This window comes from Macaca fascicularis, chromosome 2 (assembly GCF_037993035.2).
Source record: "Macaca fascicularis isolate 582-1 chromosome 2, T2T-MFA8v1.1".
NCBI classification, from domain to species: Eukaryota; Metazoa; Chordata; class Mammalia; order Primates; family Cercopithecidae; genus Macaca; species Macaca fascicularis.
Window position 1 is genome coordinate 161,201,180 of NC_088376.1, and position 17,014 is coordinate 161,218,193.

At 41.0% G+C, this 17,014-nt stretch overlaps 1 protein-coding gene across 4 annotated transcripts in view; it reads left to right on the forward strand.

The window, feature by feature from the left end:
• ILDR1 (immunoglobulin like domain containing receptor 1) overlaps nt 1-17,014 on the forward strand; it is an 85,225-nt gene that overhangs the window by 34,505 nt on the left and 33,706 nt on the right. For 2 of the 4 annotated variants that reach the window (XM_074033332.1, XM_074033331.1), the window contains exon 3: nt 4,873-4,988. Coding sequence is in view for 2 of the 4 variants with exons in the window: in XM_005548002.5 (XP_005548059.2) it covers nt 15,267-15,324 (58 nt within the window). In the remaining 2 variants the exon portion in view is untranslated. Of the gene's footprint in view, nt 1-4,872; nt 4,989-15,097; nt 15,325-17,014 lie in introns of those variants that run through there. The other 2 variants (XM_005548002.5, XM_074033330.1) reach the window with 1 other exon arrangement.

The window sequence follows — 17,014 nt, forward strand, 5'->3', positions numbered from 1 at the left end:
CAAACGTTTATGCTTTGCTTCCCACCCCCACCCCCCAACTCTTTTTTGAGACAGAGTCTTGCTCTGTCGCCCAGGCTGGAGTGCAGTGGCATGATCTCAGTTCACTGCAAGCTCTGCCTCCCAGGTTCACGCCATTCTCCTGCCTCAGCCTCCAGAGTAGCTAGCTGGGACTACAGGCGCCCGCCAGCACTCCCGGCTAATTTTTTGTGTTTTTAGTAGAGATGGGGTTTCTCTGTGTTAGCTAGGATTGTCTTGATCTCCTGACCTTGTGATCCGCCCGCCTTGGCCTCCCAAAGTGCTGGGATTAGAGGCATGGGCCACTGCGCCCAGCCTCTGCTTCCCTTTTAAATATGAGTTTCAGTTTCAGATAATCTCTTTATTCATGCATATGAATGTACATTTTTAGAAACAGCCAGGTCACCTCTTGAATACTTTGCTACTAAGAAGTTTCTTCCACCAGATACCCTAAATCATCTCTCAAGTTCAAAATTTCACAGATCTCTAGGGCAGAAGCAAAGTGCCACCAGTTTCTTTGCTAAAGTATAGTAAGGGTGACCTTTACTCCAGTTCCCAATAAGTTCCTCATCTCCATCTGAGGCCACTGCAGCCCGGACGTCATTGTTCATGTCACTATCAGCATTTTGGTCAAAACCATTCAACAAGTCTCTAAGAAGTTCCAAACTTTCCCACATGTTCCTATCTTCTTCTGAGCCCTCCAAACTGTTCCAACCTCTGCCTATTACCTATTACCCAGTTCCAAAGTCAATTCTACATTTTCAGGTATCTTTGTAGCAATCCCCCACTTTCCTGGTACCAATATTCTGTATTAGTTCATTTTCATGCTGATCTAAAGAACTACACAAGACTGGGTAATTTTTGAAGAAAAGAGGTTTAATTGACTCATAGTTCCACAGGCTGTATAGAAGCATGGGTGGGAAGCCTCAGGAAACTTACAATCATGGTGGAAGGCAAAGGGGAAGCAAGCACATCTTACCATGGTGGAGCAGGAAAGGGAGGGAAGAGGAAAGTGCCACACACTTTCAAACCATCATATCTTGTGAGAATTCACTCACTATCATGAGAATAGCAAGGAGGAAATCTGCCCCCGTGATCCAATCACCTCTCACCAGTCTTCTCCTCCAATTTGACATAAGATTTGAGCAGGGACACAAATCCAAACCATATAAGGTATCTTTTTTTGGAGAAAAGGCATACAAATTTATTAATGTGTACACAGGGAGAACCATAGAATGATTATCCTAGGTTTCCATTCTAATCAGGCATTGTGAACCTGCTTCATGGGGACCTTCACTGGTGGAACAACCCCTCCTCTAGATCTAGTACTAAGCCTGGAACCTATTCTTGCCTTTCTCCCAGGGATAAACTTTTTTTTCTTGTTTTCCTCCCCCAGTGGCAATGGGTTGCCACAAGCACCCTAAGAATGAAATTTTTGCTTCCTTTATGCCTACAGAGTAAGCCTTCTGTTCCATAGGGAAGATAGAATAGATGAGTCTGAGCAGAGTTTTGGCAGTAGTTGCTATCCCCTCACCAAGCCGGCCTGGTGATGAAAACTTTCTAAGAATTTTTTCCAATTTTTCTCTTGAGCTCCTAGTGGGGTTTGATATGGTTTGGCTGTGTCCCTACCAAAATCTCATCTTGAATTCCCACACGTTGTGGGAGGGACCTGGTGGGAGGTGATTGAATCGTGGGGGCAGGTCTTTCCCACGCTGTTCTCATGATAGTGAATGAGTCTCACAAGATCTGATGGTTTCAAAAAGGGGTGTTCCCCTGCACAGCTCTCTCTTTGCCTGCCGCCATCCACATAAGATGTGACCTGATCCTCCTTGCTTTCTGCCATGATTGTGAGGCTTCCCTAGCCATGTGGAAGTGTAAGTCCAATTAAACCTCTTTCTTTTGTAAATTCCCCAGTCTCAGGTATGTCTTTATCAGCAGCATGAAAACAGACTAATACAGGGTTCTTATAGGAAAAAAAAAAAAAAAACCTGCAAGAAAGTATGAACCCTAAGGGGTTTACTGTATCACACTAGCCCGTACTCAGCATTTAACAATTTATTAAAGTTTTCTAGCTGATTCTTGTTACTGGCTTACATGGCATCTGGAAGCATCAGCTAAGGTAATAAAATGCTCTGGTCTTGTTTTTGCGTATATGAGCTTGTCTTTTTCCAGATTTTGTTGAATTTTTGCCCTGTGACCTCAGTTCTCTTAGGGGTTCAAGAAATTTCATTTTTTTTACAGTTTCTCCAGGATTTTCTTGTCATAAGGATGAAAATAACTCTCTTTCTAGCTCTCTACATCTCTGAGGTGAAATCAGAACTAATATCTATAACTTTTAATGTATAATTTCTAGAACTCAATGAAAATTAACCAGACACAAGAAGTTGCTGGATTTAACCTTGTGGTCAATATATTTAAAAATTAACTGTACCTCTATATACCAACAACAGATAAAATGTTAAAAATTAAATAATACTATTTAACATCAAAGATATGTGAAATTTCTTCTAAGTTCTTATATTGGAAGGCTTAATAACATAAAAATTCCAATGCTTCCCAAATTGGTCTATTGATTTAATGCAATCCCAATTAAAACCCTAACAGGTTTTTATGGAAATTGACAAGCCGATTCTAAAATATATGTAGAAATGCAAAGAACCAAGAATAGCTAAGTCATTCATGAAGAAGAAAAATGGGGTGGAAGGACTTGTTCTGGCAGATATCAAGACTTCTGTAGAGTAATAATAGTTAAAAGAGTGTGATACTGGCACAAGGACAGGCAAATAGACCAATGGAAGATCATCCAGAATCAGATTTACACATGTATGGACACTTGATTTGGGGTAAAGATGACACTGCTGGGCAGCAGGGAATGAATTTCATTTTCAATGAAAATGTGCTCAGAAAATTGTTTATCCATAAGATAAATAATAATTAAACTTAACCCCTATCTCACAGTTCAGTTCCATGTGGATTTGTAGATCTCAGTGTAAGAGGCAAAATATAATACTAGTACGGGATAATAAAGAAAAAAATCTTCGTGACCTGGGGAAGACAGCATTTCTTATATAAAACACAAAAACCTTAAGGACTTTAAAGGAAAAGATTGATAAATTAAACTTTATTAAAATAAATAATAAAAATACCTGTTTATCAAACAATAGCATTAAGAGAGCAAAATGGCAAGTCACAAATTGAGGGAAGGTACTTTGAACTTGTATAATCACAAAGGCACTATATCCAGGACACATAAGAAACTTGCAACTCCAGTAAGAAAAAGATAGAAAAGTGAATTAAAAAAAAAAATCCACCAAGACTCAAGAACAGATATCCAAAAGTTCAAGAGTCTGATAAACACGAAGAAGTGTTCAACACTATTAGTCATTAGGGAAATGCAAATTAAACCACAGCAAAATACCATCTCACACCCACAGCAGAGCTATAATTGAAAAGACTGTTAGCTCCAAATGTTGCCAAGGATGTGGAACAACTAAAAATCTCAAACACAGATAGTGTGTAGTGTTGGAGATCTGGAAAAATCTTTGGCGTGTCCTACTAAGTTTGAACATATGCATACCACATTGGTTATCTATTGCCACATAACAAAGTACCCTAAGACTTAATGATTTAAAACAACAGACATGTTTCCTCACTGTTTCTGTGTGTCAGGAATTTGACAGCAGTTTGGCTGTATGGTTTTTAACTTAGTGTCTCTCATGAGTTAGAAGTCAAGATGGCAATTCTTCTGAAGACCGGACTGCAGCTGGCACATTTCTTTTTAAGATGGCTCACTCTCTTGATTATTGGCAGAAAGTCTTGGTTCCTCACATGGGAGTGAGCCATCCCTTCTCCCCATGTGGACCTTTCCATAGTACTGCTTGAGCATTCTCATGACCTGGCAACTGACTTTTCCCAGAGTGGACAAGAAAGAAGCTATAATGCCTTTTATGACCTAGGCCTGGAGGTAATACACTACCACTTCTGCAATTCTATGTATTAGAAGTAAGTCACTATGTCCAGCCCACACTTGAGGGTCATGGATTTAGTCTCCTCCTTTTGAAGGGAGGAGGGTTGAAGAATTTATGGACATATCTTAAGATCACCATACATATCCTATGACCAAACAATTCTACCCCGAGCTATAGAAGCAAAAATGGGTGGGCGGGTGACCTCAAAACAATGTAACATGTAAAAGAATGCTTATAGCATCATTGTTCATAATAGCCAATTAGCAGAAACCAAATGTCTATTAATAATAGGATGGATAAACACATTGCAGCATATTCTAATACAATGGAATACTATTCAGAAATGAAAATAAACTACAAATACATACAAAAACACAGATGAATCTCACCAACATATTATTAAGCAAAAGAGATAACCCCCCAGAATGTGTACTACATTGTTGTTTTATATAAACGTTAAAAGGAGGCAAAACCAACCTAAAATATAAGAAGTCAAAATGGTGGTTACCTTTGGAGAGAAGCAGGAGGGAATAATTAAGCAGGCTTACAAGAGAGTTACAAGAGGGAGCTTCTGTTCTATATTTTGTCCTGAGTGGTGGTTGCAAAGGTATATTTACATTGTGATAGCTCGTTTAGCCATGGATTACTGATTTGTGCATATTTCAGAATCATCTTATACTTCAATTTTTAAAAATTGTTAAGATATCAAGGAAATAAACAGTACTCATCCACAAGAAAGAAAACAAGTATGTGTGCAATTTAGCTTGAAAGTATCCAGTGTGTAATACCTGCTTTAGACCCAGGGTTGATGTCCTATTGCATTTGGGCTGCTCTAACAAACTACTATAGACTGGATGGCTTATAAACAACAGAAATTTGTTTCTCGTAGTTCTGAAGACTGTGAAGTCCAAGATCAAGGTTCTGGCAGATTCAGTGTCTGGTGAGGACAGACTTCCTGGTTCATAGATGGCTATCTTCTCGCTGAGTTCTTACATGGCAGAAAAGGTAAGAGAGTTCTTTGGGGGTCTCTTATAAGAGCACTAATCCCATTCATGAGGGCTCCAACCTCATGACCTAATCACCTCCCAAAGATCGCATCTCCAAATACCATCACCTTGGGGACTAGGTTTCAACATTTGAATTTGGGCGGACAGAAGTATTCAGTCTCTAGCAGTTGATAAGTGCAATCTGTGGCAGGCCTCAAAGCATATAGTTGTGATAAACTTTGGTGGTAGCATCAGGCTATTCCCGCAAAGTATGAGCTGTAGAATGTTCATTCTGAAAAGACCTCTGGATCATTTGGTCCAGAGATTTTTCAAGCTGACCTCCCTGGCAGAGACAACCCTTTAGGTACTCCACAGGATGCCAAAACTTCTCAGAACACAGTATGAAAACTATTGATCTAGCTAACTCCCTGGTGCTACAAATAAAGAAACTAATATTTAGAGAGACTGTTACTTGTTTAGAGTTATGCAGCTACTTGTGGCAATGTCCGGAGATTCATTCCCATCCGAATGTAATATCACAAGTATGTTATGCTGTTCTAGTAGAGAAGGAAGAAAGGAGAAATGTTACACATCTCAGGGCCATCAGCTTTGGAGTAGATACTCTCCTAGTCTGTCACTCTAGGTGATGAAAAAGAGAAAGTTAGCAAAGAGAAGCTGAGATAGAAAACGTGATAAAAAGTGTTCCACTTAGGGGCTGCTCTGGGGAATGCCCTATTTTGTCACCAAGGTGCAAGACATTCTCTCATTCAACTCATGCTTTAACTAGTTTCTCAGCTCTGGCTGCACATTAGAACCACCTGGGAACTTTAAAAAGATCCTGCTTCCTGGGCCTCCACAAAGACTAATTGAAACAGACTTTCTGGAGTGAGCTGGAAAGAATAGGATATTTTGATCCTCATTGAGCTTAACCGAGATGTATGTGGACTGACTTCATCATATCCGAGCAGCTCTGACTCTCAACATCAAACTGAGCCTTGCCAGAAGAGTAAGAAACAGAGAGAGAGAGAGAGAGAGAGAGAGAGAGAGAGAGAGAGAGAACCCCTTTGCCTCTTTGTTCTGGGACTGAGCTCACAGACATAACGAAAGGGAAACCATTAAAACCATCCATAGTTGGCTGCAGAGTGGTGGCATGATTCAACAGAAGGAATTCACATCCACTAATCACAGCCTCTTGCATTTTGGTCAAGAAGAGGTTGCAAAGAGATGGGGGGATGTGGGGATAGTGGCAACTGGCAATGCCAGGGAAGGGGAGAAGCATGTGGCTGAGTGGTATTGTGTCTGTTTCCATACTGATTGACAATTTTCTCTCTCTCCCTCCCCTCCCCCTGCTTCATGTTGTCAAAGGAGGTGGTGGCAAACTTCAGACACTCTACCTTTGTTGCTATGACTTAAGGACTTGAACCTCTTCTCTGTGGCTCCAGCCCTAGGAATGCAGCCCCCATTTATCCTTGGTTTCTCCCCTTATAATAAAATGTTGAAAGAATTAGATTCTTAGGCTGTGCATGGCAAGTGCAATTAAAGTTCCTTGGTTTTATAAGTGGCCTTTGGCAGACCATGGAGTCTACACTTCTACTTAGAATGGGTCGATCCTAGCAAGACTTTTCTCTGAGAGAGGTCACCCTTAGAGATACTTTAGTTCTCCATTCCTTTCTCCAGCCAAGGGAGCCTGATATCTTCCTAACCTGGATTCTTCTCCCCTTTGAAGTGTAGAATGCCAGAAGTGAAAAAAACCAAAGAGATTATTACCTCCAGTTTCCATTTTGCAGATGAAAAACAGACTTGAACAAAAGTGATTTATGTAAGGTTACATAGTATGTCAGGGGACATGTCAAGGCACAAGCATACTTGGTTTAATTCTACAGTAAAAGGTCACTAGTTTTCGTCTTTAAAATATTTATACTGATAAAATATGAAATATGCCAAAGATTCATAAAAGTACATGAAATAATAGGCACCATCTATCTTATATCACCTAAATTTAAATGATTTTGCATGTCTAGTGTGTTTCATATTTAAAAAATAAATAAATAAAATGTTAAGGATTCAGCTAAAGCACCCCCAATCCATCTCTCTTCTCCCTCCCTCCTTAGGGGTAACAACATTTAAGACTGGAGAGTCCCATTCCTCTGAATATATATATATATATATATTTTTTTTTAGACAGAGTGTCACCTGTCACCCAGGCTGGAGTGCAATGACTGGACCTCAGCTCACTGCAACCTCCGCCTTCCTGGTTAAAGTGATTTTCCTGCCTCAGCCTCCTGAGTAGTTGGGATTACAGGTGTGTACCACCACGTCTGGTTAATTTTTGTATTTTTAGTAAAGACGGGGTTTCACCATGTTGACCAGGCTGGTCATGAACTCCTGACCTCAAGTGATCCACCCACCTCTGCCTCCCAAAGTGCTGGGATTATAGGCATGAGCCACCATGCCCGGCCCCCCTGTATGTTTTTATACTTTGTTCTACATACATATGTATCTTCCATAATACTATATGATATTGTTTTGTCTTAATTAGCATAATTCTCTAGTCTTTTACAGCTTCTTTGTTCATACAACATTATATTTTTAATATTCACCCATGTTGTAAATCTAGTTAATTCACTTTAACAGCTGCATATTATCTCATCCGTGAATAAACACCAACCTATTGGTCTATATTCCTCCACTGTGAAGTTGTTCCCGAGTTGTGCACAAATCGCTTTGCAATGAACATGTTGCACATGTACCTGTGTCCAACAATTTGAGTTTCTATAGAGTAAAGACCTTGAAGGGAAATTACAAGGTCCTAGGATATGTACACCTTTAATTTTACAAGATATTGCCAAATTGTTCTACAAAGTGGTTGACTCAATTTACACTTCTCACATCTTTGCCAATACTTAGCTAGCTCAGACTTTTACATTTTAACCAATTTGATGGATATGAAATACCATTTGTTGTTTTGGCTTCCATTGTCCTGATTACTGGTACAAGTTGAGTGTCTTCTAATGTTTAATAGTGAATCAGATTGCCTCTTATGTGAATTACATGTTTATCTGCCTTAGCAGAGGGTTGTCTTCTACTGATTTTTAAGGAGTTCTTTATATATTTCCAGTTAAAACTTTTTTGCCTTTTTCATGCACAGCAAATATCTTTTCCCAGTTTGTGACTTTTAAAAAAATGTTTATGTAGTCTTTTGGTTATATAACTTTTTAATTTAATATAGTTGAATGAGAATAACAAACTATTTTTCCTTTCACACAATACTTAACTTCTGATATAAGATATGAGGATATTTTTTCCATACCAAGCAGTTTTCCACTTCTTGGTGGACACCAAGTGAACATCCTACAATTTTACTCAATTCTAATACAATTACCTGGAGAAAGCATCAGATCCCAAAGGTTAAGGGTTCAGCCCCATGAGACTGTCCCTTGCAATTTCAGATGCCAATTGCGAGTCAAGGTTATCACCTATGCCTCTGACCATCTGGCTATAAATTGGAGGTACTCACAACCGCCTCGTCAGGTTCAATAATTTTCTAGAATTGCTAACAGAACTCAGGTAAACAGTTTGCTTCCTAGATTACTAGCTTATTATAAAGCATACAATTCAGGAACAGCCAGATAGAAGGGATGCGCAGGGCAAGGAATGGGGGAAGGTAGGCCCTCTCCAGGTGTGCTGCCCTCTCAGCACCTCCACATGGTCGGCACCATGAAAGCTCTCCAAACCCCATCCTTTGGGGGTTTTATAGAGGCCTCATTACACAGACATGATTGATTAAATCATTTGTCATTGGTGACTGAACTCAATCTCCAGCCCCTCTTCCCTCCCTGGCACTACCCCTCCCCGCCATCCACAAACTATCTAGGAGTCATCAGTCATCTTATTAGCATATTTATTAGTCCATTTTCACACTGCTGATAAAGACCTACCCGAGACTGGGTAATGTATACAGAAAAAGAGGTTTAATGGACTCACAGTTTCGGATGTCCAGGGAGGCCTCACAATCACAGCAGAAGGTGAAAGGCTTATCTTACATGGGATCAGAAAAGTGAGAAAGGAGAGCCAAGCAAAAGTGGGAACGCTAAATGAAACCAACTTAGTCACTACCCTGAGAATAGTATGGGGGAAAACTGCCCCATGATTCCGTTATCTTCCCCGGGGTCCCTCTCACAACATGTGGGAATTATGGGAGTTATAATTCAAGATGAGATCTGGGTGAGGACACAGCCAAACCACATCAGCATACAAAAACATAATTATTACTCCAGCGATTCCAAGGGTTTTATGTGCCAGGAAAGGGGTGGGGAGACTAAATACATGTTTCTTATTATGTTGCAGTAGTTTATGTATCAGTCTCCCTTAATGAGTTATTCTTTTTATTTTCTGTTGAAATTTTTATTCTTTTCTTCAAGGCCATATGGGTATTCTACTGTATTTTCTTCTGAAAGGTTGAAGTTTTTGCATTTAACAATGGGATTTTAATTAGTTTGGAATTCGTTTTGTGTGTGGTATAAAGACAGAATACATTTTATCTTATAACATAAGAAAAATCAATTGTCCCGGCCTCACCTATAGAGTAGTTTATGGTTGTCCCCCAGAATTACAATGCCACCTCTGTGATATATCCAGTCCCCAATATGTATGAGTGTCTAGTTATGGAGTTTTACGTTCTACTTGTCTGTTTGTCTATCCACGTGCCAATGCCACACTTTCCACTGCTCTAGCTTTCTAATTTTGAAGTTTGATAATGCAACTTCTTCTTCTAAATTGTCTTGTCTATTTGCTACTGTATAATTTCCAGTTAATTTTAGAAACGGTTTGTAAAATTCTGAAAAATTGTTCAGATTCTTATTAGAAATACATAGAATTTGTTAATTTGGGAAGAATTGTCATCCTTCATGATACTGAGGGTTCTTATCCAAGAACACAATGTATCTTTGCATTTATTTAGGTCTTTAAAAAAAATGTTTCAGGCCGGGCGCAGTGGCTCACGCCTGTAATCCCAGCACTTTGGGAGACTGAGGCGGGTGGACCACTTGAGGTCAGGAGTTCAAGACCAGCCTGGCCAACATGGTGAAACTCCGTCTCTACTAAAAACACAAAAATTAGCTGGGCATAGCGACGGGCGCCGGTAATCCCAACTACTCAGGAGGCTGAGGCAGGAGAATCTCTTGAACCTGGGAGGTAGAGGTTGCAGTGAGCTGAGATTACACCACTGTACTCCAGCCTTGGTGACAAGAGTGAAACTCCATCTTAAAAAAAAAAAGTTTCATTGAGAATGCTGGCTTGATACTAACTGAAAACAGTAACAAAGAAAGAAAAAATATTTTCAGTAACTGTTCACAATTTTCTTCATGAAGCTATTCCACATATTTTGTTGGACTTATTTCTAGTTACTTAATAGATTTATTGTATATTTTAAAGTCATATCTTCCAAATATATGTTGCTGGTATATTCAAATGTCAGTGACATTAATATATTGCTCTTGTTTCCAGCAACCACTCTTGTTAGTCCTTATATATAATGTATAGATTCTCTTAATGTTTTGTGTAGATAACATAATATTATCAATAATATTTTTACTCTTCATTTTCAGCCTTTTAATTCTATTTTATAATTGTATTGGCTAGAATATCCAGTATAATGTTGAATAAGAGTTGTAATAATAAACATACTTGTTCCCAGAACCTTTCATTAGCTTCCACCACCTGCTGCTTTTAGCCTTACTCCAAGATTGTTTTGTTCTAGGCCACTAGCCAAGAAGTAGGTCTCTCAGTCCCTGATGACCCAGACTTCCCTGCTGACCCAGACTTCCCTGTATAGGAATGCAGCTCCTACGAACCTCATTCAGCCAGTTGCGCTTAGTAAAGGTGTCCAACCATCCTTAGGAGTTTTATTTGGGTGATCCACTACTCTCTAGTGCAATGTGTCTGAGGGGCTTGAAAACCTTTTATTCTTTCCATATGTTTATGTTCATTAAAGGAATCACCATCTATATAGGGTCAATAGTCAGAGACCTATATCCTTCTCTCAACCCCCACACTAATTGATCATCAATTATGTCAGTTCCACATTCTACATATCTGTCAAAATATTCTCTCTTCTCCATTTCCAACACCGGTTATCGGCTTGGGCCCTCAGTTCTCCCACCTTAACTGTAGTAACAGTTTCCTAACTAGTCTCCCTGTCTTTCATCTAAATTCCCGAACACCTTTCTTCTCACTGCTGCCAAGTTTATCTTTCAAAAATACAATTCTCATTATGCCTCTCCGGGTTTAAAATGCTTCATTGGCTTTCCATTGTCTCCTGCATGAAGTCTTAGTTCTCCAGCTGATCATACTAACTATTTATTCTGGCTAGCTGTCTAACACACCAGCCTAGCAAAACTAAAGTGCTTATTGTTCAGCTATGCTGTTTATTGGTGCTGTGATTTTTGTATAGGCTGGTCTCTCTGCTTGGATTGCTCTGGCAAAGTCATATTCATTTTCAAACCTAGAGCAGATGTCCCTTCCTCCAGGAATTATTGATAAAGAGTGCAAGAAATATTCATTGAGTACATCTATATTTCAGATACTATGCTAGATGCTGGGAATACAAAATGCATAAGACGTAGTCTGAATCTTCTAGTGGTAATCAACTACTTACACTTCTTACCTCCCCTTAGCTTTAAGTGCCTGGTGCATGATTTTTACTTACCTAATTCTTCATTCTTTTCCATGTATGTCTACAAAATCTTCTCCATTCTCGATAAATACTGTACACATATAAATGTACAAATATTACATTATTCTCAAGTAGAGATGCACATATATAGTATTCAGAAAACACACAGTATTCAGAAACATTCATAGACACAGTTTCACCTAGGAATTATGATTATAAATGATGAGATAACAGCTTAGTACTTTGTTGTCAGATCCTAGCTCAGTCAAAACACAGAAGCATTGTACAGCTAGGGTGGTGAAGAGTATTGTGTTCTGAAAATAGATTGCCTAAATTTGATTCTCAGCTCTGCTACTTACAAGCAGGGTGGCCTTAGGTAAGTTAATAAAACTTTGCACCTCATCTGTAAAATGGGGACAATGATGATCCCTGCGTCACAGTGCAGTTCAATACAAATTATTGAATTTGTATTTACTTCAATAATGAAAGTGCTTGGAGGCTAGTCTGACCATAGTGAGTTATCTCAATTGGTTGTCCCCAGTCAGCTGCAGATAGAACTCCTTGTTGTCTTCCCCCATTCTCACTAGCACACTTAGCTAGTCTTTATTAAAAAGTGTCTAGAATAGTGCCTAGCACAATGTGTTTAATACATGGTAGCTATTATTATTACTTTGTATAGGAGGAAGTCACTATCAGCAAGTCAAGTGATTTTTACTTTATATCTAGCAATGGAAGAACTGCTGTTGTTATGAGCCAAGTGCATACTCTTATCTAATCTTTATTGGACCAATGGCACATGTGGGAAGAATGACTGGCCCAAGAGAGCCCGGAGCTGTGGGATTCAGTTTTCCCTTATGTAGAGCTAAATAACATATATGGAAAGAAACTGTATTAGCACACATTGACAGAACCAGCTAGCTGTAAATACAGATGGATGGAAATACATTAATAGCTAGGTGAGGGTCTATAGTGTAACAGCTAAGAGCACAAACTCTGGAGTCAGACCACCTCACCTAGGCTCATTACTCTGCCATTTACCACATTGTAACCTTGAGCAGGTTATCTCTTTGTCCCTCCATTTCCATATCTATAAAATGGGATGGATAATAATAGCCCTTAATTCATGCAGTTATTGTAAGAAAGCATGTGAAGCACTAAGAATTGCTTGGTACATAGTACATAATAAATGATGAAGAAAAAAGATGCATGCAGTAGACAGAGAAACGGGTGAAAATAAGTCATCTAAGTGTTCACTTCAAGAGAAGCAATGAAGGTAGATGTTCAACTGGATGAGTGATTCCCAAGGGAAAAATAAGGAAATTCTAATTCTGATGCACTTGAGATAAACTTTATTAAAGCTATTTTTCATTTGTTTATCTAGAAGTCTCCAACTTATCATCCCAATTATGTTTGGTTTACAGCACCAGGATTTCCCAAAATACGCTCCATGGAGCATTTGCCCTAAACCTTATGTGAGAAAAAAGGGTTTTGTGGCTGAATGACTTTGGGGGAATGCTGAGTGCCATATTTCCTTCTATATTCAAATGTACATTAACACTCTAAGGTTTAACATGTCCTGAAAAAAATGTTTCATTTAGTTTAATCCAGCATTTCTTGAATTGACTTAATAATAGAGCCCTTTTTTCATATACTATGAATTAACATTCCAGGGAACAAACATGGGAGAAACACTGGCTTAGATGAATATTAAAATGGCCTTTATACCAAAGCGGGGGCTGAGGGGTATGGGGGGGAGGTGTGAGAAGGATAGGGCTCACATTTCTTTTTAGACTGGAATTGAGCATTTGCTGAAGACTGTTCACAAACCTGGAAACTATGCAAATCCCTCAGGATCACAGACATCCAAACATACACAGTGTTGCTGGGAACACGTACAGGATCTCCAGAGGGGGTTGAGGGACATGACCCCCAACCCTCACACTGCAGCTTCCTCCTCCTGCTGCTGCTGCTACTGTGCTAGGATCCCTCCACGGAAGACCTATGAGGCTCCTAAACATTTTACCATCTATCTTTGGCCACACACTTCCTGAATTTATTCTCTGGAAGAGAAGAGGCCCACTGGGGAAAAGAGAAGCCAGATCCAGGAGGGAACCGGGAGAAGGAAAGACAAGAAGAGACTGAGTTAAGATCCTGCACCAGATCCAGGACAAGGATGCTCCTCTGGGTGGAGGCTACATGAAGGATATCAGCAACACGGGGTAAGGGGCCCTCTCACAGTAGAGCTCAGGAGAAATGATATGAGCTCAGGAGAAATGATACTGACTTCTAAGGTTAGTGACCAGCATTGGAGCTTCCTGAAACTGTGTTTAATGAATTTAATGAATGTTTATTCATTCCTTTTTCTTGAAGAAAATGTGATGGCTGGTGGACTTTCTGCCATGGAAGGAGAGACTGAGATTACATGCTACGTGGCCTGGTGCAAAGAGACCTAGAGTCTTTGCAAAGCAAAAGGTCAAAACCTTGATCTGGCAAGGTCAAAACCTTGGTAGGGGCTGAGGTCTGTGAGTGGCTTCTCAGTGACAATGAAGGATAAGAAAAAATAAAAATAAATATACCTGTGTGAACAATGCCTGGCTATGGAAAGTGGCAGCGGGATGTTTCTAAATTCCCATAACTATATTTTTCTATAATATTTTACTTTCATAGTTGTAGAAACTTGAGTCAACTTCTCTAGTTTATCTCTACCTTCTAGAAACAAATCTTTATTTACGTATTTATTTATTTATTCGAGACTGAGTTTCGCTCTGTGGCCCAGGCTGGAGTGCAGTGGCACCATCTCCGCTCACTGCAACCTCCGCCGCCCCAGTTCAAGCAATTCTCCTGCCTCAGCCTCCCGAGTAGCTGAGATTACAGGGGCGTGCCACCACGCACGGTTGTTTTGTATTTTTATTAGAGACAGGGTTTCGCCATGTAGGCCAGGCTGGTCTCGAACTCGTGACCTCAGGTGATCCACCCGCCTCGGCCTCCCAAAGTGCTGGGATTACAGGCCGTGAGCCACTGGGCCTGGCCTAGAAACGAATCTTTAGTTTCTAGAAAATCTGAACAGACATTACCTGTAAACTTCATATTACTGTGTTTTTAGTGAAACAATGTTTTGCAAGTATTTACGAGGGAATGGAAATATAACGCAGGAAACACACCCTAGAAAGTTATATCCACATAATTCTAGAAGGAGAGGGGGATATATTTGCAGGGGGTGAGATTTCCCGAGAACTTCTGGAGGAAAGAGGGAATCTTCTCCGTCGGCGAGGTGGGGGACGGTGTTTCAGCGAGCGGGAGGCGGCGGCAGATAGGGAAGGCGGCTGCAGGTAGGGAAGGCGGCTGCAGGTAGGGAAGGCGGCCGCAGTCCCCCGGGAGCCGGGGGCGGAGCAGGAAACGGCGGCGCGCGGAGCAGGAGGCGGAGCCGCAGCGAGCGCCGCAGGTGGGGACGAGCCGGGCGGCACCTGCCCCGGGACCAGAGCGGACCTCTTTCCGCGCTGCGCAGAGTGAGGGGAAACCCGAGGGGTTCCCTGGAGAAGGTGGTGCGTCCTGGGGCTGCAGCTGAGGAAGAAAGACGCAGTGCCCCGAAGCCCCTGAACTGAAAAGGGCCAGAAAGGGGGCGGCATGGCATGGCCCAAACTGCCCGCACCTTGGCTGCTGCTCTGCACTTGGCTCCCAGCAGGTGAGCCTTGGTAAAATGGTACCCACCCTGGACCCAAGGAGACAGGAAGCCATTGTGGCCTGGCCTTGCAGAGCTGGCCGCGGGCAGGGCAGTGGAGGCCTGGGCCGCGCTCTGGTGGCGCTTGGCATGGGCGCCAGGAGGTGCGGGGACTGGATCGAGTTTCTGCCTGTGGGAACCCGTTGCTTTCCTCTTTTGTTAGTCCAGGCCCTTCCCAAACAGGTGCAACTAAGAAACCTGGAGCCTTTGAGCTTTCCTTCCTACAGTCATTAGGCACTTCTTGATCTCTGAAGCTGAACTGATAGGGGCAAAAGCACCATTCTTAAAAATTCCTAATTACTTTTTCCTTTCATCTGATATGGTGACAACCATATTGACCCAGAAGTGCATATGTTTCATTTCTGGGAGGTTATAATATGTCCTCAGTATACAAAGCAGCGTTTGGCCAGCGTTTGGTCCGTTGTGCAGGACCACAACGTGTGCCTCTGTGCTAACCATGTTCAATGTCACTTTTCTACTTTCTTTGTATCCAGTCACTGCCCTAACTTTACCCCCTTGCTCATCCCGCATCAGGTGTCCAACCATCTACCCTCTCAGCCTTCATTCTCTTACCCTCCACACCAATCTCTCTGTTTTGGAAAACATGATTTTGTGTATCTCTGTGTGTGGCCTGGAAATCTGCCAGAAGTGTGTATCTCCACGAGTGAAACCAGGTCGGAAAGGGTAGCTGAGGGACGGAATGAGCAGGCTCTTTCAGCTCTTTTCCAATTAGGATGTAGGTGTGACCTTGCAAAGAAAATTTATAAGTTCCCTTGGAAGCTCCACCCTGTTTTATTTCATTTTACCCCTCCCCTCCCTTTCGGAATAGCTGCCCTCTTACCTCTAAGTTGTCAGTGGAAGGTCAACTTAGAGTTTGCTCACAGACAAATTTGAGTCTTGTATTTTTAGGTTGGGAACAGATGCAATATGAAGGTGTGTCGGCAGAATGTTCTTTTTACAAGCTCAGTAAGAGATAAGAATTGCTCGGGTATAATCAAATCTGATTCAGACAGGATTCTACAATAACTTAAGCATAATGCTGAGAATAAAGGGGAGAGAGGCTTGCAAAAGGGTAGACCCTGTCTGAAGCTGACGAGACTAGATGTTGGACACCCACGATGCACAGGGAAATAGACTAACCCTCACCTCAATTTGTGTCCAAAATTTCACCAAACACCAGCTGAGGCTATGAATGCAAATTTATAAAAATCCCACAGGTTTGCACAGTCTTCTCTCCTGTGCCTCCCCTGCTCATCTCAAACTCCACAGCAGCTGGGGATTTCTGAAGCTGCTTAAGCTACCTTTTTTAGAAAAAATACAGTTCTGCTCCTACCTCTGCCCTCCCCAGAACTAAGACTTCATAATCCTCAGCAAACCTCTACACTCACTTTCACTGTATAGATGAGAAATTGATATTTCAACTGTTTGACTCCAACACTTGGAGGGGAAATAGCTATTTTAGCAGATAGTTTTCCTATGTGTAGAAATGTAAATAAACTACATTAGCTATTTAATGTGGTTTGTGTCAATGATGTTTACGTGACACTGGACAAGTTACTGAACTGTTCAAAGCTTCCAGTAAACAGCAATGATTATAGTACATATCTCATACGGCTTTTGTGAGGATGAAGTGAAATTAAGGTTTTAAAGCACT